The 27,156-nt window shown below is 36.4% G+C and overlaps 1 protein-coding gene across 1 annotated transcript in view; it reads right to left on the reverse strand.

Annotated features, from left to right (window-relative positions):
* The window catches only part of OCA2 (OCA2 melanosomal transmembrane protein), a 504,528-nt gene that overhangs the window by 234,099 nt on the left and 243,273 nt on the right, over positions 1-27,156 (reverse strand). Inside the window, exon 19 of the mRNA XM_043554904.1 lies at positions 14,411-14,538. Within this exon, the coding sequence (XP_043410839.1) occupies positions 14,411-14,538 (128 nt within the window). The remainder of the gene's footprint in view (positions 1-14,410; positions 14,539-27,156) is intronic.

Consider the following 27,156-nt stretch of genomic DNA (forward strand, 5'->3'; position numbering starts at 1 on the left):
AAACTGAGAACAAACTGAGGGTTGATGGGGGGTGGGAGGGAGGAGAGGGTGGGTGATGGGTATTGAGGAGGGCACCTTTTGGGATGAGCACTGGGTGTTGTATGGAAACCAATTTGTCAATAAATTTCAGAAAAAAAAAACTCTAAGGGGAAAAAAAAAATAAAGCTTTCCCTATGTGGCGGTCAAAAAAAAAAAAAATTCGCAATGATGAGGTCAAGCTTTCACTTTTTGTAGATGACATGATATTATACATGGAAAACCGGACAGACTCCACCAAAAGTGTGCTAGAAGTGATACATGAATTCAGCAAAGTCGCAAGGTACAAAATCAATGTACAGAAATCATTTGCATTCTTCTACACTAATAATGAAGCAACAGAAAGACAAATAAAGAAACTGATCCCATTCGCAATTGCACCAAGAAGCATAAAATACCTAGGAATAAACCTAACCAAAGATGTAAAAGATCTGTAGGCTGAAAACTATAGAAGGCTTATGAAGGAAATTGAAGAAGCTACAAAGAAGTGGAAAAACATTCCGTGCTCATGGATTGGAAGAATAAATATTGCTAAAATATCAATACTACCCAAAGCTATCTACACATTCAATGAAATCCCAATCAAAATTGCACGAGCATTCTTCTCAATGCTAGAACAAGCAATCCTAAAATTTGTAGGGAACTACCAAAGACTCCAAATAGCCAAAGTAATTTTGAAGAAGAAGACCAAAGCAGGAGGCATCACAATCCCAGACTGTAGCCTCTACTACAAAGCTGCAGTCATCAAGACAACATGGTATTGGCACAAAAACAGACACATAGACCAATGGGATAAAACAAAAACCCCAGAATTAGACCCATAAAAATATGGCCAACTAATCTTTGACAAAGCAAGAAAGAACACCCAATGGAAAACAGTCTCTTTAACATTGGGTACTGGCTTTAACCTCTTTAACAGCAACATGCAGAAGAATGAAACTAGACCACTTTCTTACACCATTCACAAAAATAAACTCAAAATGGGTAAAGGATCTTAATGTGAGACAGGAAACCATCAAAACACTAGAGGAGAAAGCAGGAAAAAAAACCTCTCTGACCTCAGCCGTAGCAATTTCTTACTTGACACATCCCCAAAGGCAAGGGAATTAAAAGCAAAAATGAACTACTGGGACCTCATGAAGATAAAAAGCTTCTGCACAGCAAAGGAAACAATCAACAAAACTAAAAGGCAACCGACGGAATGGGAAAAGATATTTGCAAATGACATATCAGACAAAGGGCTAGTATCCAAAATCTATAAAGAGCTCACCAAACTCCACACCCAAAAAACAAATAACCCAGTGAAGAAATGGGCAGAAAACATGAATAGACACTTCTCTAAAGAAGACACCCATATGGCCAACAGGCACATGAAAAGATGCTCAACGTCGCTCCTCATCAGAGAAATACAAATCAAAACCACAATGAGATATCATCTCGTGATAGTCAGAGTGGCCAAAATGAACAAATCAGGAGACTATAGATGCTGGCGAGGATGTGGAGAAAAGGGAACCCTCTTGCACTGTTGGTGGGAATGCAAACTGGTGCAGCCACTCTGGGAAACAGTGTGGAGGTTCCTCAAAAATTACAAATAGACCTACCCTATGACCCAGCAATAGCACTGCTAGGAATTTACCCAAGGGATATAGGAGTGCTGATGCATAAGGACACTTGTACCCCAATGTCTATAGCAGCACTTTCAACAATAGCCCAATTACAGAAAGAGCCTAAATGTCTACCAACTGATGAATGGATAAAGAAATTGTGGTTTATATACACAATGGAATACTATTTGGCAATGAAAAAGAATGAAATCTGGCCTTTTGTAGCAACATGGATGGGACTGGAGAGTGTTATGCTAAGTGAAATAAGTCATACAGAGAACGACAGATACCATATGTTTTCACTCTTATGTGGATCCTGAGAAACTTACCAGAAGACCATGGGGGAGGGAAAGGGGTAAAAAAAAAGGGAGGGAGCCAAAACATAAGAGACTCTTAAAAACTAAGAATAAACTGAGGGCTGATGGGGGGTGGGAAGGAGGGGAAATTGGCTGATGGGCATTGAAAAGGGCACCTGTTGGGATGAGCACTGGGTGTTATATGGAAACCAATTTGACTATAAATTTCATATTAAAAATAAATAAGTAAAAAATAAAACAGTGTAGTGAAGTTCAAGCTTCAGAGTTCTCTCAAAAACAATAAAGACATGATGGTAAGCAATTAAGAGGAGGCTGAAAACTCCATGAGAGTAACAAAACTAACTAGGCCACCTAGTTCACCAGAGGGAACTAGAGAAAGAGACAGTTAAGAAGAAGCCTATTACAGTCAGAAAAAAACAAACAAGAAACACAAAAAAACATTATCAAAACTACCTCTTCAAAGGGAAGTAAATGTAACTGGATTATTCTAACTCAGGAATTGTCAGAAATTTATGACACAGGAATTGTCAAAAATAATAGAGCAATTATTTGAGAATTAGTGAAGCCTAACAGCTATATGTGGTATCAACAAACGCCTTAACATGATCAGGAAAACAGACAAAAAGAGACATATGAAAAGTAATGTAAAATTTAAAAATTATACATAAATACTAACTTTTCAATATTTACACTAAATATGAATGGAATAAACACATCAATTAAAAGGTGGGTTTGGGCCGAATGAATTTTTATTAAAAATATGTTCCAACTATATGATATATACAAGCAATTCAACTTAGATTCTAAGATCCAAATACAGTGAAATTAAAAGGATTGAAAAAGATATTCCATACAAACAATAATAAAAAAATGCTGATATACTATGCTAATATCAGACAAAATTGACTTTAAGATAAAAATTGTTTCTAAATACAAGGAAGAATATTTATAGTGGCTTAATATAAACAGAATTAGCAACAACCTTCCAGGGAAATTAATTAGTATCCAGAGTTGCTAAAATATATTATCTAAATTTTTCATTTTCCAACAACAAAGACAGGAAAGTATAATCCATACTTTATTGGGGAAAATAGTCAATACAAATTGTAAGAGGGGGAACAGGTGTTGGATTCAGAAAATACTTTAAAACAAATTTGAAATATGTTCAGAGAGCTAAAGGAAATCATGTTTAAAATTATGACAATAATGCCTTAAGTAGAGAATCATAAAAAGATAAAAGTTATTTTTAAGAGAATACAATGGAAATTCTGGAATTGAAAATCATGAGTGAAATGAAAAATTGACCAGAGGACTCAACAAATTTAAGATGACATAAAAAGACTCAATGAATACTTAAGTTTATCAATAGAAATTATTGCTTTATAGAACAGGAAAAAAATAATGAGGAAATGTGAAAAAATGAAGAACTTTAGGATACCATTAAGCAAACAAACATTACTATTATAGGAGTCCCAGAAAGAGAAGAAAATAATACAACTTAAAGAGGAAAAAGGAGGAATAATAATGTAATTGAAGGAATAGTAGTCAAAACTATTCAAATTATCAAAATTGATTTTTTTAAATAATCTACAGACCTGAAAAGCCAAAAAAACCAAAAAACTCATAAGTACAATAAACACCAGGAGATCCACACCTAGATGCATCACATCAAACTACTGAAAGTCAAAGACAAAATCTCAAAAGCTTCAATAGAAATATGAATCAATATGTGTAGAAGAAAAACAGTATGATTGACAGCTAACTTCCCATAAGAATTAATGGAGACCAGAGGGCAGTAGGATGACAGACTTGAAGTGTTGAAAGAAAAAAACAACTAGAAACCAAGAATCATATATTGATCCAGCAAAACCATTCTTTGAAAATGAAGGCAAAGTACAGGCATTCACATACAAAGATCAAGAGAATACACTGCCAGCTGACCTGCTTTACGAGATACATTAAAGGAATTTCTTTGGGCTGACACCAAAAGGCAACTTAAATCCATGCAAAGGAATAAAGAGCTATTGAAAAAGGTCTTATATATATATATAAATGACATACATATATATATATATGACTATGAATATATTTTTATTTTCTTCATTTTATTTAAAATGCATTGCATAAAATAATAATGATAAAACTATGTTAGTCATATAACATACTTATAAATATATGCAAGAATAAAAACATAAAGAAGGGAGGAGAAATTGGAGCCATATTAGAGGAAGATTTATATATTTTACTAGAAGTAAGTTACTATTTATCCAAAGTAGACTGTAATAAATTAAGATCCATAGTTTAACTCCTACTGTAACCAATAAGAAAATAATTCAAGGGACACCTGGGTGGTTCAGTAGGTTAAACATCTTACTCTTGGTTCAGGTCATTATTTCACAGTTCATGAGTTCAAACCCCATGTTGGGCTCTGTGGTGACAGTGTGGAGTCTGCTTGGGATTCTCTCTCTCCCTCTCTCTCTGCCCTTCCCTTACTCACATCCTCTCTCAAAATAAATATAATCTTTAAAAAGAAAATTCAAAAATTTGGTGTAAAGAAAGAAACAAAGAAGAGAATGTAAATGGTACAGAAGAAAATATTTATTTACCCAAAGAAAGAAGCAAAGCAGAAGAGAGAATAAAAAATAAACATGACAGCAAAAACAAATAGCAAAATGGAAGACATAAACTCAAGTGTAAAATAATTTTATTACATGTGAATGGATTAAACATTTCCATCAAAAGAAAAATCATCAAACTTTATTTTCTTTAAGTGAAAGTCCATTTGAACAGTAAACAAAAGAGGGCTAAAGTGGCTATATCAATATCAGTCAAAACAGAATCTAGCACAAAAATATTACTAAAGAAAATGAAGGACACATAATAATGACAAAAACTCAATTAGTTTGGATGACATAATTATAAAACATATGTGCCTAACAACAGATTTTCAAAATACAAAGCAAAATGAACACATTTGAAAGAAAAAGTACACAATTCAAAAATAGTGAAGACTTCCATATCTAATTCTCAAAAGTTGACAGAACCACTACACAGAATATCTGTGATATGTAGACTTAAATTTGTTCACAAGGAAGACATAGCTGGCATTTATAGTACACTCCACCAAACAACAGGAAAGAACACAAACTTTTCAAGCACAAGTGGAATATTCTCCAGGAAAGACCAAATTTTATTGAGACCAAACAATAAAATTTTATTGAGACCAAACAATAAAATTAAGAAGACTGAAATGATGGAAAGCAAAACTTAATTAAATTAAAGATAAAAAACTAAGGAAATATGGGCAATCCTCAAATATTTGGAACTTAAAAAACATACTTCTAAATAATCTATGATTCAAAAAAGAAATTACAAGGAAAATTAGAAAATATTTTGTACTAAATGAAAATGAAATAAATACATGTAATTTAAGGAATTCAGAGGAGTGGTGCTTGGGAAAATGTATAGTTTTAAGAAAGACTTCAAGTCAATAACCAAAGGTTCCTCCTTAAAAACGTAGGAGGGAAAAGAGAACACTAAGTCAAGAGCAAGTATAAGAAATAAAATAATGAAGGTTAGAAATCAATGAAATACAAAACAAAAACTATGGACTGATTCAATGAAGTTAAAATTTGTTCTTCTTTTAAAAAGATCAACAAAATTGTGCAAATTTACCTATATTGATCAAGAAAAAGAGAGAGATAAATCACCAAAATCAGAAATGAAAGCGGGTCATCACTAATGCCATTACAGAAACAAAAAGTATTATAAGGAAATATTATAAACTTATGCCAGAAATAAACAATTTAAATGAAATAGACAAATTTATAAAAGACAAAAATTACTAAAATTTATGAAAGAAGAAAGAGAACATCTGAATGACCAAAGAAACTGAATTAGTAAAACAAACACAAAAATTTCCCACAAATTAAATTCCAGACCCAGGTGGCTCACTGAAAACCTCAACTGAATATTAAAGCCAATCCTTTACAATTACAATCCTATTATTATTATTATTATTATTATTATTATTAAAGACCAATATTTCTCATACAATCTGAACTCAACAATTTATTATACACCATGACCAAGTGAGATTTATTCTAGGAATTCAGAGTAGATTTAGCATCTGAAAATCCATTAATGTAGTATACCATATTAATAGATTCAAATTAATAGACCCAAGAATAAAAATCACATGGTCATCTCAGTAGATACAGAAAAACATTTTTCAAAATCCAATATATATTTCTGATAAAAATTCACAAGAAACTTGAGATATATTGGAACTTTCTCAACCTGATAAAAAGATTCTATTAAAAAAAAAACTACAACAAACATTGCGCATAATAGTGAAAAACTGAATGTGTTTCCCCTAAGCTCAGGAACAAGATATGGAAGTCAATGTTCACTATTTCTATTCAACTGAACTGGAAGTTCTAGCCAACAAGACAAGAGGGAAAAAAAGAGAAGAAAAAAATGGGGAAAGGAGGGAGGGAGAGAAAATGAGCTAGTTAGAGGCATTCAGATCAGAAATGGAAGAAATTTAAATGTCTTTATTCACAAATGACATGAAAGAAAATTCTAAGGAATCCAAAAATAACTACTAGACTAATAAATGAGCTCAGCAAGGTCACAGGATATATCAATATGAAAAATTAATTGTATTTCTATATAATGGCAATGTACATTCAGAATCAAACCATATTTGATGAAAGATTAATATACAGAATATACAAAGGACAATTATGACTCATGACAATGATGACTCAACAACAAAAAAATCCCAAGTGAAAAGAGTTGAATAGAAATCCATGAACATATACAAATGGCTAATAACATGATGTTGAATATCACAATGAGGTACCACTTCACACCTACTGGAATGTCTATAATCAAAAAGAAAGGCAGGGGCTTCTGGGAAGATGGTGGCATAGAAGGACGCTGGGTTCACCGCGTGTCCTGCTGATCACTTAGATTCCACCCACACCTGCCTAAATAAGCCAGAAAATCGCCATAAGACTAGCAGAACAGATTCTCCAAAGCCAAGCATAGACAAGAGGCCCATGGAAGAGGGTAGGAAGGGTGGAGAGGTGGTGCGCACTACAGGACTGGCGTGAGGGAGCCAGGGCAGAAGGGCAGCCCGCCGACAAAGCAGAGGCCCCGAGTCTGGCTTGCAAAAGCAGAGGGGCGAGATGGAGTGTGTTCTGACAGTAAGCGGGACTTAACATCTGGAAGGTTATAAGTTAACAGCTCTGCTTGGGGAACAGGAGGGCTGGAGGACAACAGGAGGGAGAGTTGTTGAGCCCCAGACAACAGAGCGCAGCTTGGCGGGGAACAAAGGTGCTCTCCAGCACCATCTCTCTCGCCCACCCCACAGCCAAAATCCAAAAGGGAACCAGTTCCTGTCAGGAAACTTGCTTGTACCTTGCAAATACCCAATGCTGTGCTGCTGCGGATCCATCCCTCCAGCGAGTCTGACTCACTCCCAGTGCTGCAGGGCCCCTCCCGAAACGGATCTCCAAAGGAAAAGCAAGCTGAGTCTGCCCCTCCCACCACTGTGCACCTTGCAAATCCACCCCAGCTAATACGCCAGAACCCTAGCACCACAAGACTGGAAGTGTGCAAGTAGCCCAGAAGGGCCATGCCACCTCACAGTGAATCCCACCCCTAGGAGAGGGGAAGAGAAGGTACACACCAGTCTGACTGTAGACCCAGCGGTGGGCTGGGGGCAGACATCAGGTCTGACTGCCGCCCTGCCCACCAAGGCAAGTTATTCAAGACAGCACAGGGGAAGTGCCCTGAAGTTCCGCACCACTCCAGGGACTATCCAAAATGATGAAATGGAAGAATTCCCTTCAAAAAAACCTCCAGGAAATAACAATAGCTAACGAACTGATCAAAAATATTTTAACAATATAACAGAGAGTGAATTTAGAATAATAGTAATAAAATTAATCGCTGGGCTTGAAAACAGTATAAAGGACAGCAGAGAATCTCTTGCTACAGAGATCAAGGGACTAAGGAACAGCCAGGAGGAGCTAAAAAATGCTATTAATGAGCTGCAAAATAAAATGGAGATGACCACAGCTCGAATTGAAAAGGCAGAGGAGAGAATAGGTGAACTAGAAGATAAAATTATGGAAAGGAAGAAGCTGAGAAAAAGAGAGATAAAAAAATTCAGGAGTATGAGGGGAAAATTAGAGAACTAAGTGATGCACTAAAGAGAAATAATCTACGCATAATTGGTATTCCAGAGGAGGAAGAGAGAGGGAAAGGTGTTGAAGGTGTACTTGAAGAAATCATAGCTGAGAACTTCCCAGATCTGAGAAGGAAAAAGGAATTGAAATCCAAGAGGCACAGAGAACTCCCTTCAGACACAACTTGAATCGATCTTCTGCATGACATATCATAGTGAAACTGGCACAATACAAGGATAAAGAGAAAATTCTGAAAGCAGATAGGGAAAAACGTGCTCTAATATATAAAGGGAGACCCATAGGACTCGTGACAGATCTCTCTACTGAAACTTGGCAGGCCAAAAAAGAATGGCAGGAAATCTTCAATGTGATGAACAGAAAAAAATATGCAGCTGAGAATCCTCTATCCAGAAAGTCTGTCATTTAGAATAGAAGGAGAGATAAAGGTCTTCCCAAACAAACAAAAACTGAAGGAATTCATCACCACTAAACCAGCCCTACAAGAGATCCTAAGGGGGATCCGTGAGACAAAGTACCAGAGACATCGCTACAAGCATGAAACCTATAGACATCACAATGACTCTAAACCCATATCTTTCTATAATAACACTGAAGGTAAATGGACTAAATGCTCCAACCAAAAGACATAGGGTATCAGAATGGATAAAAAAAAACAAGACCCATCTATTTGCCCTCTACAAGAGACTCATTTTACACCTGAGGACACTTTCAGGTTGAAAGTGAGGGGATGGAGAACTATTTATCATGCTACTGGAAGCCAAAAGAAATCTGGAGTAGCCATACTTATATCAGACAAACTAGACTTTAAATTAAAGGCTGTAACAAGAGATAAAGAAGGGCATTATATAATAATTACAGGGTCTATCCATCAGGAAGAACTAACGATTATAAATGTCTATGCGCCGAATACGGGAGCCCCCAAATATATAAAACAATTACAAACATAAGCAACCTTATTGACAAGAATGTGGTAATTGCAGGGGACTTTAACACCCCACTTACAACAATGGATAGATCATCTAGACACATGGTCAATAAAGACACAAGGGCCCTGAATGATACATTGGATCAGATGGACTTGACAGATATATTTAGAACTCTGCATCCCAAAGCAACAGAATATGTTTTTCTCGACTGCAAATGGAACATTCTCCAAGATAGATCACATACTGACTGGGTCACAAAACAGCCCTTCATAAGTATAAAAATATTGAGATCATACCATGCATACTTTCAGACCACAATGCTATAAAGCTTGAAATCAACCACAGGAAAAAGTCTGGAAAACATCCAAAAGCATGGAGGTTAAAGAACACCCTAGTAAAGAATGAACGAATGAATCAACCAGGCAATTAGAGAAGAAATTAAAACATATGGAAACAAATGAAAATGAAAATACAACATTCCAGATGCTTTGGGATGCAGCAAAGGCAGGACTGAGAGGAAAATACATTGCAATCCAGCCTATCTCAAGAAACAAGAAAAATCCCAAATACAAAATGTTAACAGGACACCTAAAGGAAATAGAAGCAGAGCAGCAAGGACACCCTAAACCCAGCAGAATAAGAGAAATAATAAAGATCAGAGCAGAAATAAACAATATAGAATCTAAAAAAACTGTAGAGCAGATCAATGAAACCAAGAGTTGTTTTTTTGAAAAAATAAAATTGATAAACCTCTAGCCAGGCTTCTTACAAAGAAAAGGGAGAGGACCCAAATAGATAAAATCATGAATTAAAATGGAATTATTACAAACAATCCCTCAGAAATACAAGCAGTTATCAGGGAATATATGAAAAAATATATGCCAACACACTGGACAACCTGGAAGAAATGGACAAATTCCTAAACACCCACACACTTCCAAAACTCAATCAGGAGGAAATAGAAAGTTTGAACAGACCCATAACCAGTGAAGAAATTGCATCAGTTATCAAAAATCTCCCAACAAATAATAGTCCAGGACCAGATGGCTTCCCTGGGGAATTCTACCAGACATTGAAAGCAGAGATGACACCTATGCTTCTCAAGCTATTCCAAAAAATAGAAAGGGAAGGAAAACGTCCAGACTCATTCTATGAAGCCAGCATTACTCTGATTCCTAAACCAGACAGAGACCCAGTAAAAGAAGACAACTACAGGCCAATATCCCTGATGAATATGGATGCAAAAATTCTCAAAAAGATACTAGCAAATTGAATTCAACAGCTTATAAAAAGAATTATTCACCATGATCAAGTGGGATTCATTCCTGGGATGCAGGGCTGGTTCAACATTTGCAAATCAATCAACATGATAGATCACATTAATAAAAGAAAAGATAAGAAACATATGATCCTGTCAATCGATGCAGAAAAAGCATTTGACAAAATTCAGCAGCCTTTCTTAATAAAAACCCTTGAGAAAGTCGGGATAGAAGGAACATACTTAAACATCATAAAAGCCATTTATGAAAAACCCACAGCTAACATCATCCTCAATGGGGAAAAACTGACAGCTTTCCCCCTGAGATCAGGAACACGACAGGGATGTCCACTCTCACCACTGCTGTTTAACACAGTGTTGGAAGTGGTAGCATCAGCAATCAGACAACAAAAGGAAATCAAAGGCATCAAAATTGGCAATGATGAAGTCAAGCTTTCACTTTTTGCAGATGACATGATATTATACATGGAAAACTGGACAGACTCCACCAAAAGTGTGCTAGAAGTGATACATGAATTCAGCAAAGTCGCAAGATACAAAATCAATGTACAGAAATCATTTGCATTCATCTACACTAATAATGAAGCAACAGAAAGACAAATAAAGAAACTGATCCCATTTACAATTGCACCAAGAAGCATAAAATAACTCGGAATAAACCTAACCAAAGATGTAAAAGATCTGTAGGCTGAAAACTATAGAAAGCTTATGAAGGAAATTGAAGAAGACATAAAAAAAATGAAAAAACATCCCATGCTAATGGATTGGAAGAATAAATATTAAGATGTCAATACTACCCAAAGCTATCTACACATACAATGCAATCCCAATCAAAATTGCACCAGCATTCTTCTTGAAGCTAGAACAAGCAATCCTAAAATTCATATGGAACCACAAAAGGCCCCGAATAGCCAAAGTAATTTTGAAGAAGACCAAAGCAGAAAGCATCACAATCCTAGACTGTAGCCTCTACTACAAAGCCGCAGTCATCAAGACAACGTGGTATTGGCACAAAAACAGACACATAGACCAATGGAATAGAACCCCCAGAATTGGACCCACAAAAGTATCGCCAACTAATCTTTGACGAAGCAGGAAAGAATATCCAATGGAAAAAAGACAGTCTCTTTAACAAATGGTGCTGGGAGAACTGGACAGCAACATGCAGAAGAATGAAACTAGACCACTTTCTCACACCATTCACAAAAATAAACTCAAAAGGGGTAAAGGATCTTAATGTGAGACAGGAAACCATCAAAACACTAGAGGAGAAAGCAGGAAAAGACCTCTCTGACCTCAGCCACAGCAATTTCTTACTTGACACATCCCCAAAGGCAAGGGAATTAAAAGCAAAAATGAACTATTGGGACCTCATGAAGATAAAAAAGCTTCTGCACAGAAAAGGAAACAATCAACAAAACTAAAAGGCAACCGACGGAATGGGAAAAGATATTTACAAATGACATATCAGACAAAGGGCTAGTATCCAAAATCTATAAAAGCTCACCAAACTACACACCCAAAAAACAAATAACCCAGTGAAGAAATGGGCAGAAAACATGAATAGGCACTTCTCTAAAGAAGACATCTGGATGGCCAACAGGCACATGAAAAGATGCTCAACGTCGCTCCTCATCAGAGAAATACAAATCAAAACCACAATGAGATATCATCTCGTGACAGTCAGAGTGGCCAAAATGAACAAATCAGGAGACTATAGATGCTGGCGAGGATGTGGAGAAAAGGGAACCCTCTTGCACTGTTGGTGGGAATGCAAACTGGTGCAGCCACTCTGGGAAACAGTGTGGAGGTTCCTCAAAAAATTAAAAATAGACCTACCCTATGACCCAGCAGTAGCACTGCTAGGAATTTACCCAAGGGATACAGGAATACTGATGCATAGGGGCACTTTTACCCCAATGTTTATAGCAGCACTCTCAACAATAGCCAAATTGTGGAAAAAGACTAAATGTCCATCAACTGATGAATGGATAAAGAAATTGTGGTTTATATACACAATGGAGTACTACGTGGCAATGAGAAAGAATGAAATATGGCCCTTTGTAGCAATGTGGATGGAACTGGAGAGTGTGATGCTAAGTGAAATAATTCATACAGAGAAAGACATATACCATATGTTTTCACTCTTATGTGGATCCTGAGAAACTTAACAGAAACCCATGGGGGAGGGGAAGGAAAAAAAATGAGGATAGAGTGGGACAGAGCCAAAGCATAAGAGACTCTTAAAAACAGAGAAAAAACTGAGGGTTGGTGGGGTGGTGGGAGAGAGGGTAGGGTAGGTGATGGGCATTGAAGAGGGCATCTTTTGGGATGAACACTGGGTGTTGTACGGAAACCAATTTGACAATAAATTTCATATATTTAAAAAAAAAGAAAGGCAAAGTGTGATAGTGAGATTGTAGAGAAACTGGAATACTATTACACTGCCAGTGAGAATGTAAAATGGTACAGTCACTGTGAAAAGCATTTTTACAGTTTCCTAAGAAGCTAAACTTATGATAAAACCTAGCATATATCTCAAAGACATGAAAATATATTCCACATGAAGTTACACACGAATTTACACAAATGTTTATGACAGTAATATTCATAATGTTCAAAATTTGAAAGAATACAAATATTCATCAAATGGTATCCACAAAGTAGAATGCTATTCAGCAATAAAACAAATGAGCTAAAATACATACAAAGACATGGATGAACAAACATTATTATCATTATTCTAATTAAAGAAAACAGACAGAAAAAACTATGATTTTTCCTTTATATTATTCTTTTGGATGAAATGTATAGGAAAGGCAAATCAATAGACAGAAAAAAATAGTGATTGCCTAAATCTGGAGTCAAGAGCTAGAATTAATCGTAAATGGACATGTGGGATCTTTTTTGGATGATGGAAATGTTCTAAACTTATTAAAAATCATTAAATTGTAAACTTACCATGTGAATATTATGATATGTAAATTATACCCCAATAAAGTTGTTTTTAAAATTCCATTGTTTACTACATCAACAAAATGAAGTATAAAATATGGAAAAATATGCCCAAAACCCAGATGAGATAGCAACTTATGCCTGGAGTTAACATGTAATTGAGGCAGAGACTTTCAAAGTCCAATCATGAAAACAGTAACCAGAATTTTCCCCTCCATATTCTATGTGTTCAGTGTGGAAATAACACCCTGAAAAAAAAGCTGAATGTTTTGAGTGTGAAACTGAGGATTTAGAATATAATTCACAACCCCCCACAGACTTGGAGGGACTGAGTCACTTGATTATATCTACACAACCCATTAGGAGCAAAGATTTAGATTACAAAACTTCAAAGGCCCTGTCTTAAAGACAAATGGTGGGGGGAGTATCAAAGTTTTATTACACAGAATAATAAAACCAAATGGGTCTACCATCAGTAAGTTAATTAATGTGAGATATTTGGTGTGCTTGAGATATCCTTTAGGGAGTAGTATTTTTCTATTTCAGCAAACCTTGTATTTGAGGAGGACACAATTTCATAAATCAAGTCTGAAGATTGAATAATAATGTGAATAATTTTTTGAATACATTTCATAACAACTATTACCAAAATAATATTCACTCTTTTTATGTAGTCTTTTCCATGATAACATAGAATATTTAGTTAAACATTACACAAAATGAAATAGATCATCAAGATAATATCACCCTGTCAATTTTCTGTAACAAGTCACTCAGCTGTAAACACAACTTAGATCAAATTCTACTTTATGGAAAATGAAATTAGAGCAAGTTTATAAATCACAAAGATAATTTTTAAAAACAACAACCAAATAAACAATTTATCAGAAAATATTTAGATGGCTGAAATAAAACCTGGTTTAACTTAAAATAGTCTATTATAACTTCCATCATTTCCCCCATGTTAAATAAGTGGAAAGACTATAGACTTAGGCTTTTTTCATTCGCACAATAAAGTATGAAACATAAAAGTCAGATAAAGGATTACTTTGCAAGAATTCTAAAGTCTTACCTCCATTAGAACAAAAAGTGCTGCAAAGAACAGAAGAGTTGCCCATTCCACTCGGTGTAGAATTATCTCAAAATCATGGATATCAGCTAAAATTAGCAACCAGATGGCACCCATAATAGCAATCCACCCTGGAAAACAAATAAGTGGACATATCGACATAGATGTAATTCAAATGCTAACACACTAAGATTTTATCTTCTGATCATTTTCTTTAATGAAGAAAATTTATATTCTGCAAACTAAACATATTTGAAATGTACAATTTAGGGGCGCCTGGGTGGCTCAGTGGGTTAGTCGTCCGACTTCGGCTCAGGTCACGATCTCGCGGTCCGTGAGTTTGAGCCCCGCGTCAGGCTCTGGGCTGATGGCTCAGAGCCTGGAGCCTGTTTCAGATTCTGTGTCTCCCTCTCTCTCTGCCCCTCCCCTGTTCATGCTCTGTCTCTCTCTGTCCCAAAAATAAATAAACGTTAAAAAAAATTAAAAAAAAAATAAATAAAATGTACAATTTATATTTTGGCTAATATATGTACCCATAAAACCAATAATCAAGATAATGAACATATTCACTATCCCTAGCATTTTACTAATGTCCACGTTCTTGTATCCCCTCTATCTCCCCCTGTTACCCTACTCTATGCCCAGGAATACATCTTTTCTTTCAATATAGATTAGTTTACATTTTCTATATTTTCTGTAAATGTAATCATACAGCATACATTCTTTTGTCTGATTGCTTCCATTTCAGCAGAACTATTTTAAGATTCTTCAGGATTGGTGTGTGGCTCAATAGCTCATTATTTTGTATTATTTAGTAGTATGCTATAGCATGGCCATGCCACAGTGTACATATCTATTCACTGTTGGTGGGATGTTTGGATTGCTACCATTATTTGACTATTACAAATGAATGTGCTATTAACTTTCATATACAATTATCTGTATGTACATATGTTTTCAGTTCCCTTGGGAAAATACCTAGGAATGGACTAGTTGATCACATGATAGATTAATATTATAGGATGTTTGTGTTTCACGAAACTATGTTTGGAAAAACTGTTTTCCAAAATGGCTGTAACATTTTACACCACCAACAGTATATGAGAATTCCATTTCCTTCACATTTCAACACTGGGTCAGCCTTTTTTAATTTTAGACATTCCAATGAGTATGAAGGATATTTATTTTAGCTTCAAGTTGCATTTCTCTAATGACTAATGATGAACTTTTTTCTCATGTAGCTATTTGCCAACCATAGATCTTCTTTTGTGAAGTTTATGTTAAAATAGTCTGCACATATTTTAATGAGTAGAGCAAATAAAACCCAAAATAAGTAGAAGAAAATTAAGAATAAGGACTGGAGCAGGAATAATTGAAATAGAAAATAGAAAAATATTAGAGAAAATCAATGCCACAAAAAGTTGGCTCTTAGAGAAAATCAAGAAGACTGATAAACCTTAGCCAATCTGAATAAGATAAAACATGAGAAGACAAAATTTGCCAATATCAAGAATAAGGACAATGACATGTCTATAAAATCTGTAGACATAAAAAGAGTACTAGTTTTCTATACCTGCCATAACAAATTGCCATAAGCGTAGTGGCTTAAAATAAAACCTACTTCTAATATCACAGTGTTCATATATCAGAAGTATAGTGGGCTCAGCTACATTTCTCACTAGAGCCTCATCAAGACAAAATCAAGGTGTTGGCAGGGCTGAATTCCTTTCTGGAGGCTCTAGGAGAGAATCTTTTTTTTATTCTTTCAAGTTGCCGACATTCAATCCCTTACAGCCTTGAGACTAAGGCCCTGGAGCATCTGGGTGGTGCAGTGGTTTAAGTGTCCAACTTTGGCTCAGTTCATGATCTCACAGCTCTTGAGTTCAAGCCCTGCATCAGGCTCTGTGCTGACAGCTCAGAGCCTGGAGCCTGCTTCAGATTCTGTGTCTCCTTCTCTGTCTGCCCCTCCCCAACTTGTGCTGTCTCTCTATGTCTCTCAAAAAATAAATACATGCAAAAAAATTATAAAAAACTAAAAATTAAAAAAAAAGACTGAGGTCCCAATTTCCTTGCTGTTGTCATCCAAGAGTTGTTCTTAGCTTCTAGAAGCCATTCAAACTTCCTGGCTCATGACCGCGCCCCCCCAACTTCATCTATCATCAAAGCCAGCAATGGTAGGTAAAGTCCCTCTCAAACTTCAAAATGACTCTTCTGTCTTCACTCCTACTTTTAAGGGCCCATGTGATTACACTAGGCCCATCTACATAATCCAGGAAAATCTTCTGAACTGAAAGTGAGGAGATGGAGAAACATTTGTCATGCCAATGGATGTCAAAAGACAGCGAAAGTAACAATACCTATTTCAAACAAACTAGATTTTAAACCAAAGACTGTAACATGAGAGGAAGAAGGGCACTATAATAAAAGGAACTATCCAATAAGAAGGTCTAACAATTATAAATATTTGTGCCCCCAACTTTATAGAAAACAAATATTTAAAACTAATAACAAACATAAAGGAACTTATTAAAAGTAATACAATAATAGTAAGGAATTTTAAAACCTTTCCTACATAAATGGACAGATTATCTAGGCAGAAAATCAACAAGGAAACAATGGCTATGAATGACACACTGGACCAGACAGACTTAACAGATATATCCAGGACATTTCATCCTAAAGCAGCAGGATACACATTTTTTTCAAGTGCACATGGGACATGGGACGTTCTCCAAAATATACCATATACTAGGACACACATCAGGCCTCAATAAGTACAAAAATACTCATGTCATATCATGCGTATTTTCTGACCACGATGCTGTGAAACTTAAAGTCAACCACAAGAAAAAATTTGGAAAGACTACAAATACATGGAGGTTAAACAAAATGCTACTAACGAATGAATTGGTCAACAAGAAAATTAAAGAAGAAATAAAAATACGCCTGGAAACAAATTAAAATGAAAACACTATGGTCCAAAACCACTTGGGATGCAGCAAAAGAGATCATAAGAGATAACTATATAGCAATACAGGCTGTATCAAGAATCGAGAAAAATCTCAAATAAACAACTTACATTATACCTAAAGGAACTAGAAAAACAACAACAAACAAAGCCCAAAGCCAGCAGAAGAAGGCAAATAATAAAAATTAGAACAGAAATAAATGATATAGAAATGAAAAAGATAATAGAACAAATCAATGAAACCAGGAGCTGGTTCTCTGGAAAAAGTTAAGACAAATCCCTAGCAAGACTTATCAAAAGAAAAAAATAGAAAGGACCCAAATGAATAAAATCACAAATAGGAGAGGAGAAATAACAACCAACACCACAGAAATACAAATAACTATAAGAGAATATCATGAAAAAATATATGGCAACAAATTGGACAACCTGGAAGAAATGGATTAATTTCTAGAAACATGTGAACCATCAAAACTAAAACAAGAATAAATAGAAAACTTAAACAGACCAATAACCAGGAAATAAATTGAATCAGTAATCAAAAACCTCCCAACAAACAAATGTCCAGGACCAGATGGCTTCATAGGGATGTCCTATTCTACCAAACAGTTAAAGAAGACTTAATACCTATTATTCTCAAACTATTTCAAAAAATATAAATGGAAGGAAATTTTCCACTCATTCTATGGGTCCATCATTACCCTGATTCCAAAACCAGATGAAGACTCCACTAAAAAAGAGAACTATGGGCCAATATCCCTGAGGAACATGGATGTGAAAATTCTCAACACAATACTAGCAAACCAAATCCAACAGCACATTAAAAGAACCATTCACTACAATCAAGTGGGATTTATTCCTGGGCTGCAAGAGTGATTCAACATTCACAAATAAATCAATGTGATACATCATATTAATAAAAGAAAGTATAAGAACCATATGATCCTCTCAACAGATGCAGAAAAAGCAAAGTACAACATCCATTCATAATAAAAACCCTCAACAAAGTAGGGTTAGAGGGAACATCCCTCAACATAATAAAGGTCATATGTGAAAAATCCACAGCTAATATCTTCAATGGGGAAAAACTGAGAGCTTTACCTCTACAGTGAAGAAAATGACAGGGATGTCTACTCTCACATTTAACATAGTAGTGGAAGTCCTAGCCATAGCAATCAGAAAATAAAAAGAAATAAAAGGCATCCAAATTATCAAGGAAGAAGTCAAACTTTCACTATTTGTGGATATGATATTCTATACAGAAAACCCAAAAGACTCCACCAAAATATTTCTAGAACTGCTACGTGAATTCAGTAAAGTTGCAGTATACAAATCAATGTATAGAAATCTCTTCCATTTCTATACACCAATTATGAAAGCATCAGAGAGAGAAATCAAGAATCAATCCCATTTACAACTGCACCAAAAACATAGATACCTAGGAATAAACTTAAATAAGAGGTGAAAGACCTGTACTCTGAAAAGTATAAAACACTGAAGAACGAAATTAAAGATGACACAAAGAAATTTAAAAATTTCATGCTCTTGGATTGGAAGAACAAATATTTTTTAAATGTCTATACTACCTAAAGCAATCTACACATTTAATGCAATCCCTATCAAAATACCACCAGCATTTTTTACAGAGCTAGAACAAACAATCCTAAAATTTTTATGAAATGCAAAAGATCCCAAATAGCTGAAGCAATCTTGAAAAAGAAAATCAAAGCTGGAGGTATCACAATTCTGGACATCAAGTTATATTACAAAGCTGTAGTGATCAAAACAGTATGGTACTGACACAAAAACAGGCACATAGATTGATAGAACAAAACAGAAAACCCAACTATACTTAGGGATGAAAAACAGAAAATAACAAGCGTTGGAGAAGATGTGGAAAATCGAGACTCTCATACATTGTTGGTGGGTAAAAAATGATATAACTGCTGTGGAAAACAAATTAGTGGTTCCTCAAAAAGCTAAACATAGAACAACCATATGACCCAGCAATTCCACTCCCAGGCATATACCCAAAAGAACTGAAATTAGGAACTCAAACAGATACCTTTGTACCACGGTAATATTATTCACAACAGCAAAAAAGTAGAAACAACCCAAGTATCTATCAACAGATGAATGGGTAAGCAAAATGTGGTATATATACAGAAAATGTAATATTATTCAGTCACAAAAAGAAATGAAGTTCTGATACATGCTATGATGTGGATGAATCATGAAAACATTATTCTCATTGAAATAAGCCAGACACAAAAGGACAAATATTGTATGATTCCACTTATATGCAATATCTAGAATAGGTAATTTACCTAAATTTGGAATTTACCTAAATTCATAGAGATGGAAGGTAGATCATAGATTACCAGGGGCTGAGGATACAGGGAAGAGAATGAGGAATTAGTGTTTAATTTAATTCTATTAGGGTGATGAAAGGTTTTAGAAATAATTGTGGTAATGGTTATACAACACAGTGAATGTAATTAATATCACTGAATTATGCACTTTAAAATGTATAAAGTGACAAATTTTATGTGATATATTTTAACACAATAAAAATAACAGAAGAAAGATACCTTGGGAAATGCATTGTAATTTAGCATTCATGAAGTAGACCAGAAGGCCTTATATAGGATGCAGAGGTATTGGAACCTCATTTGTAGACAGAGGGAAATCACTGAAGTTTTTGTAAGTGAAGGAGCTGGAGTGGCCTAATTTTTCCATGTGTATAGCTATCTTTGCCTGACTAGATTTCATTACCTTTCTCTGAATTCTTCATAGCACCTACCACAGTTCTTTTTTTTAAGAATTTATTGGTTTTTAAAATAAAAAATTTTTTTTTAATTTTACCAGTTTTGTAATTTGTTTCAGGAGGAGAATTTAGTGGTCCATCACTTACATATAACACCCAATGCACATCACAAGTGTCCTCCTTAATACCCAACACCCATTTAACCCATCCCACCACTACACCCCCTCCAGCTACCCTCAATGAGCACCTACCACAGTTCTAAAGACAATTATTGTTTACCTGTTCCATCATTTATGATGGCTGATTCTTTGATTGCTCTCTTAAAGATAAGATTTATTTAAATTCCCAGTAAAAAAATTTTCATCAGTTGCACTTTCCCTGGATAATGTTTTTCTACAATCAGAAATGGCATCGCATTGCTTGCTCTGCCATATGGCAGTAAGAATATCTGAGTCAGTAAAAATACAAGTTATTGTTCCTGATCCTAAGAGAAACTTCCGTCAGGAAAGAATATGGAAGCTCAACTAGGACTCTCTACATAGTTCTATTTTCACTTAACAATTTGTAGAGGCTTGAATTTTCCTCCAGCCCAAACTCCTGTCATAGCACTCATCAATCCAACTTCAGAACAGGTTCTATATTCACAGAGCCTTGCTGTGTCATAAAAATTCCCTGAAATAACCTCTAATTGAATGAGGTCTCACCTTGTCCCAGCAAAGCCTCAATTTCTCCCTTAATTTTAATCATATTGTCTGCGGAGCCAGCAGCACTAATCAAACTGCCTGTTCACAAGCATATCTGCGTGGTAATGCCTGGTTACTTTACTGAGGAGTTAAAGTGGCACCTCCTAACAGGTTTCCCTGGGTCACTATTAGAAACATTCCATTCTGTTCTCACTCAGCACTGGCTCCTCAGTGATAGCCAGCAAGCGATAAGTGATGAAGTGGTGGGTTCTTTTATAATGTGCTGGAAGAAAGAGCCAGAGATGAGAACATCACAATTTCAGGCTTTACATTCTATTACAAATACTAACAATGTGACATTGAGACTCTTCTAAAAATTAAAAATTCAGTTGACTGAAGATGGATAAGACTAAAAAGCAAAATTACCTAAGCTCTATTTATCTTATGGAGCTTCTATCCAACACCTTCCATGAATAAGCATTAATCTCTCACCAAGTGCTTTACCATTCCTTAAAATGAAACCTCTGATGAGGGGCTCTGTACTTTCTCATTCAAATCCCCCAACAGAGCCAAGTTTCAAAGCAGAACAAAGAACTAATGGGACTTTTCCCTCCAATTCCTAAGACCCTGGTCAGAAAGATTCAAAGGAAAGTAGAACAAGGTTTCCACCACTCATTAAGCAAGCGTCCTTGACATAGGCATGTGCTGGTCACCTCACAGCAAACTAGCCTGTGGTAAAAACAAAAACTAAAACAAAAAGCTCAGGCTCCCAAAGATTAATGGGTTTTCTTCAGCCTTCTGGGGACAAAACCAGGATTCAATCCCCATTCCGTGAGAACTGCTTTCCATTCTACCTAGTTGGATTCATCTCATGTGCTCAGTCTTTAGATGGAATGCTTTCACTACTTATAAATAAGCCTTGTAATTCCACTTATTAAACCTCTCCCCAAAAGGTGGCTTGTTTCATGTACTCAGAAATGTAACTCAATTTTGTTCTATCTGAAACCTTGCAATCTTTTATAAAGAACATATTGTCCATACAGAAGTGCTGATTCCTAGGGCCACATGTATCCCAATGTTTACAGCAGCACTTTCAACAATAGCCCAGTTATGGAAAGAGCCCAAATGTCCATCAACTGATGAATGGATAAAGAAGATGTGATTTATATATACAATGGAACACTACTTGGCAATGAGAAATAATGAAATCCTGACATTTGCAGTAATGTGGATGGAACTGGAGGGTGTTAAGTGAAATAAGTCAGTCAGAGAAAGACAGATATCATATGTTTTCACTTATATGTGGAACTTGAGAAACTTAACAGAAGACCATGGGGAAAGGGAAGGGGAAAAAATAGTTTCAAACAGAGAGGGATGCAAACCATACGAGACTCTTAAATACAAAGAACAAACTGAGGGTTGATGGGTGTGGGGAGGAATGGGTGATGGGCATTGAGGATGGCACTTGTTGGGATGAGCACTGGATGTTGTATGTAAGAGATGAATAACAGGAATCTACCCCCCAAACCAAAAGCACACTGTATACACTGTATGTTAGCTAATTTGACAATAAATTTTATATGAAAGAAAGAAAGAAAGAAAGAAAGAAAGAAAGAAAGAAAGAAACATAAAGAATATAAAATAAAAAAACATATTGTCTATGTTCCTTGCTCTGAACATTTTTCAGGAGCCTCTGATCAAAAGCAATACTGTTCTGATAAATCTATTACTTATAGTTAACATGAACTAACCTATATGTCTTAAGCCACACAGGATGCATCTCTAGAGAATATCTCAACAGTTATATGCCTCATAACCGCCCTTCAAACCAGGAAACCTCACAAAAGGACTCTGTGTACTGGATACAGTAAAAGCCACTCTGCCTGCCCTGCTTTGGTGAGGTATCTCATGTTTATTGGCCATGAACTACCTAAAATAGGCCACAAGAGATTTATCATAAATAATCAAGGCCTTTTGGGTTCAAAGAAACACTGTGGTTGTCTGTGGAGTAGTTTTAGACCTACTACTGATCCTGTCCTGAGTCTCCAGGGTGAAAACCCAATGCCTTCTCCTGGGGAGCTCATAGTTAACAGTTGGGTGAGAAGGTGGGACAAGCAGCATGGGATGAGTTGGATTACAAAGTTATAGAAACCTGAGTCACCAAGAGGTTAAGTTCTATTAACTATGCATAGGGCAACTGCCTGGGACCAAAAGGAGAGGGTAGCTCACTACTTGAAACTAATATATAGCCTGCATAGGTTTCCTCTCATGAGAAAAGTTCTCTTCTTTCTAGCTTCCCTTCAAAATCAAGCAAAAGCAAGACCATTTTTCATCAACCTACATTTTCCTGAGCTGCTTAGCAATCAGCCTAAACTGTTTTTTCACATCACACTCAATTGTGTACCAGGCCTTGTTTCTAAGATCTCTGTCCATATTAAGTGATTCAGTCCTCACAACAATCTCAGGGGTTAGGGGTACTTAGGCACAGCAGGTAACCACAGGCATCAAGTATTGGAGCTATGTTTAAAGCCAGGGTGATCTGGCTCCAGATCTGCCCTCTCCCTACTCAATCCAGGGAAGTGGCTGTAAACAACCCAAGGTTCTTTCTGTGGCTGTGAAATCAAAGCTCAGAGTGAAGCTAATGACTTCTTTTCAACACCTGAAAGCTTCCATGTGACTTCTAATCAGGCTTAGGAAATACCATGATTGCATCAAGTCAATAGTTTAAAAGAGCTGAAGTTGGGAAGAATAAAGGTGATTGAAATATAAGTGATTCTACTTCTAAGCATTTTGATTCAAACAAAGTTTCCACCAATATTGACAGGTGAAAGTAGATCCAGGAAACCTTGCTGAGCTGCTCTTTCCTATCCATGGTCCACCGTCCCAACCAACTCTCTGCCCCAGAAGCTGACTTGTGTGGACCACATAAAAATTTTCTCATGTCCAGGATTCTAGCTGGCCTTTGCCAAAGGAGAGCCCCATAGGAGATAGCATTGGGGTGAGAGAGGATTCCACATATTCATTACTTTGGATCCCTCCCTACAGGGTCTTTCCACTAAAGGTCTCACAGCTGTTCTCAAGGTGGCCTTGTCATCACATCTTTCTAGTTACTAGGAATCTCCATCTTCTCTTCCTTTCTCTCTCTCTTTCACTTTCTTCCCACATCCCCCATCTCTCTCTCTTTGTCTCTCTCTCTCTCTCTCTGTGCCTCTCTGTCTATCTCTCTGTCTCTGTTTGTCTCTCTTTTCCACTCTCTCTCTGTGCCTATCTCTCTGTCTCTATTTGTCTCTCTTTTCCTCTCTCTCTCTCTCTCTCTCTCTCTCACACGTGCGTGCACACACACACACACACACATACTAGCTCTAGGACACCACACTACCCTTTGTGGATCCTTCCACCTTGCCCACACCTTGGTAAATACCCGCATTACTAAATCCTCCAAATTAACAAGTTGGAGTAGACCATCTATTTTCTGGCAGGACCCTGACTGATACAGTGAATGCATCTATTAAACCATTTTATAAACATTTTAATTGAACTATAGCATACATGCAGAAAAAATACATTGATTTTAAATAAAAAATGTAGCTCAATTACAAAAGAAATACATGCATGTAACCTCCCAGGGCAAGAAACAGAACATTATCAATATTCCAAACCCCATTTAGATTTCCTCTATTCCTACACTCTCCCTTTCACTCCCTGACTCCTAGCACCATAGACTAGATTTGCCTGTTCCTGAATTTTTTATACATAGAATCATGTAGTATGTACTCTTTTCTATAAAACTTTTCTTTTGCTAAACATGTCTGTGAGTTTCAGCCATGTGGTTACAATTGCAGTAATATATTTATTTTTATTTCTTTTTTTAATGTTTATTTATTTTGATACAGAAAGACTGAGCACATGCGAGTGAGCAGAGGAGGGGAAGAAAGAGGAGGACAGAGAAAATCCTAAGCAGGCTCCACACTATCAGTGCCTGATGCAAGGCTTGATCTCACCAACCTTGATATCATGACCTGAGCCAAAATCAAGAGTTGGTTGCTTAGCTAACTGAGCTACCCAAGGCACCTCAGATTTATTTCTATTTTTAATAGTATTACCCTGTATGATTATCCCACAATTTAGTTATCTATTCTAGGATTGACAGATATGTGAATTGCATCTAGCTTGAGGCTATTATAAATAATGGTGTTATGAGCGTTTTCATATGTTTTTTGGTGTGCATATGTACCCATTTCTGTCGGTAATATAACTAAGAACAAACTTTATGGGCAACAAACTTTAAAGAACAAACTTTAGTAGATGCTGCCAAACTCTTTGTACAAATTTACAATCTTATCAGCAATATATGACATTTCTTGTTGCTCTACATTCTCTCAACACTTGCTAATGTCAATCTTTAAAATTTTAGCCACTTATGTGTGTATATATAATGGTATCTTTTTGTGGTTTAAAATCATATTTTACTGATGACTTATGAGAAAAAGCACCTTTTCATATGCTTTTGGTAATTTCAATCATTTCAATATATCCTCTTGTCTGTTCAGGATTCTTGTCCATTTTTCTATTGAGTGTCCTGTCATTCTCTTACAAGTTTATAGGTATTCTTTATATATTCTACATACAATTTCCAAATGTAATGGAAAATATTTTTGCACATATTTTTTCTCTCTATGATATCTTTCTCACTAATTTCTCAAAAGAAATGGAAGTTTCTATTTTTAAGGTAATAGAGGTTATCAACCTTTAGTACTTCCTATATTCTCTTCAAGAAGCTGAGCTGCAAGGGAGGAGCCAAGATGGTGGAACAGTATGGAAGTTTTTTGTGTGTCTTCAGTCCATGAAATACAGTAAGACCAATATTAGAGCATCCTTCACACTTAGAAAACTGATCTGAGGATTAACACAACAATCTGCACAACCTGAACCACAGAATTCAGCATGTACGTGGACTGGAGAGGTGAAATTGGGGAAAGAGAAGACGCGGAGGGCAGGAAGCCTCTTTTGCATGAGGAGAGAGGATGGAGACGGTGGGGGAGCAGGGAAAATGGGAAAAGTACCCCTCCCCAAAAGCAGCTGGAGAGAAAGTGGAAAATTGGAAACAGCCACAGGGACTGAACTAAAAAGGGAGAAAGGAGAAAGGAGAAAGGAGAGGGTTTAAATTCCATTAAGACTGTAAACAGGGGAGCACAGACTCTGAAATTCTGCAGTTCGATACCTGGTGGTGCTCTGGTGGGAAGAGTGAATCCCCAGGACCAGAGTGGGGTCTAGGAGGTTCTTGGGCCACACAGGGAGAAGCGTTCCACTGCTGGAAGGACATTTGGTGGAGGCTGTGAGGCCACCTGGGCCCAGCAGACCCAGAGAGAATGGCCCTGAGAGAACGGCCACATTTGCTGGTGCTGGAACAAGGTTGTTAAGGGTGAAGCCTGGTGCCAGATGTGTGTTGTGATTTTACATAATCCCTGAGGTGTTGCTGCTACACTGACTCATGAACTTTTTCTAGGGAGGGCTGGCACCTGGCTGCAGTCTCTGGGCATCAGCAGCAACATGGTCCTGCAAGAGTTCCTGGTGTGGCCAGCACCCACCAATTGCTTGGTGAGACCCTTCACAAAGGGAAAGAGTGGGTAGAAGCCACAGTCCCTCAGAAGTGGGGGGCTGGGGAAGGTAGCCACATCTGAGACAAAACTTGAGAGGAAGGTGTTTCCTGGGGCTTGGTCATGGACAATGTGGAAGTGGGGAGTGGGCAGAAGCCTAAGATGAATGACAGGTGCATGATTACTGACCAGGGAGAACAGAGTTCCAATACTAGAGACTGGGAAGCTGGGTGACACCATTTTCACCATGCCTGCACATGTGCATACAAACCTACCAGCGCCACAACAATCCACCCCAGTAGGCTAACAGCACAATCTAGTGGAGAATGGAGCTATTACACGAAGCCCCACCCAAATGGGTCAACCTCACTTTTCAGGAACACAAGCCTTACTGCCTGCTTAGTTTATGGACTATAAAGCTCTTCATAGTTTGACTTCTAGGGGAAAAAAAAAGTAATTTCAGTTGTATTTCAGTCTTTAGCCAGTCCAACTATGCAATTTTCTTTCTTTCCTTTTTTTTCCTTTCTCTTTTTCATTTCTTTTCTTTTTCTTCAAAACAGAAAGAGAAAAAATTCATTTTTATTTTCAATTTTTATTAAATATATTTTTAATTTTTTTCTACTAAATTTTTCACTGTTGTGTAATTTTTTTCAAATTCTATTTTACTTCCATCACTTCATTTTAGTCTACTTCAGTCTATTCATTTTGCAAATGTTCAAATTATTTCCTTTTTT

Source organism: Prionailurus bengalensis, chromosome B3 (genome assembly GCF_016509475.1).
Source record: "Prionailurus bengalensis isolate Pbe53 chromosome B3, Fcat_Pben_1.1_paternal_pri, whole genome shotgun sequence".
Classification (NCBI taxonomy): Eukaryota; Metazoa; Chordata; class Mammalia; order Carnivora; family Felidae; genus Prionailurus; species Prionailurus bengalensis.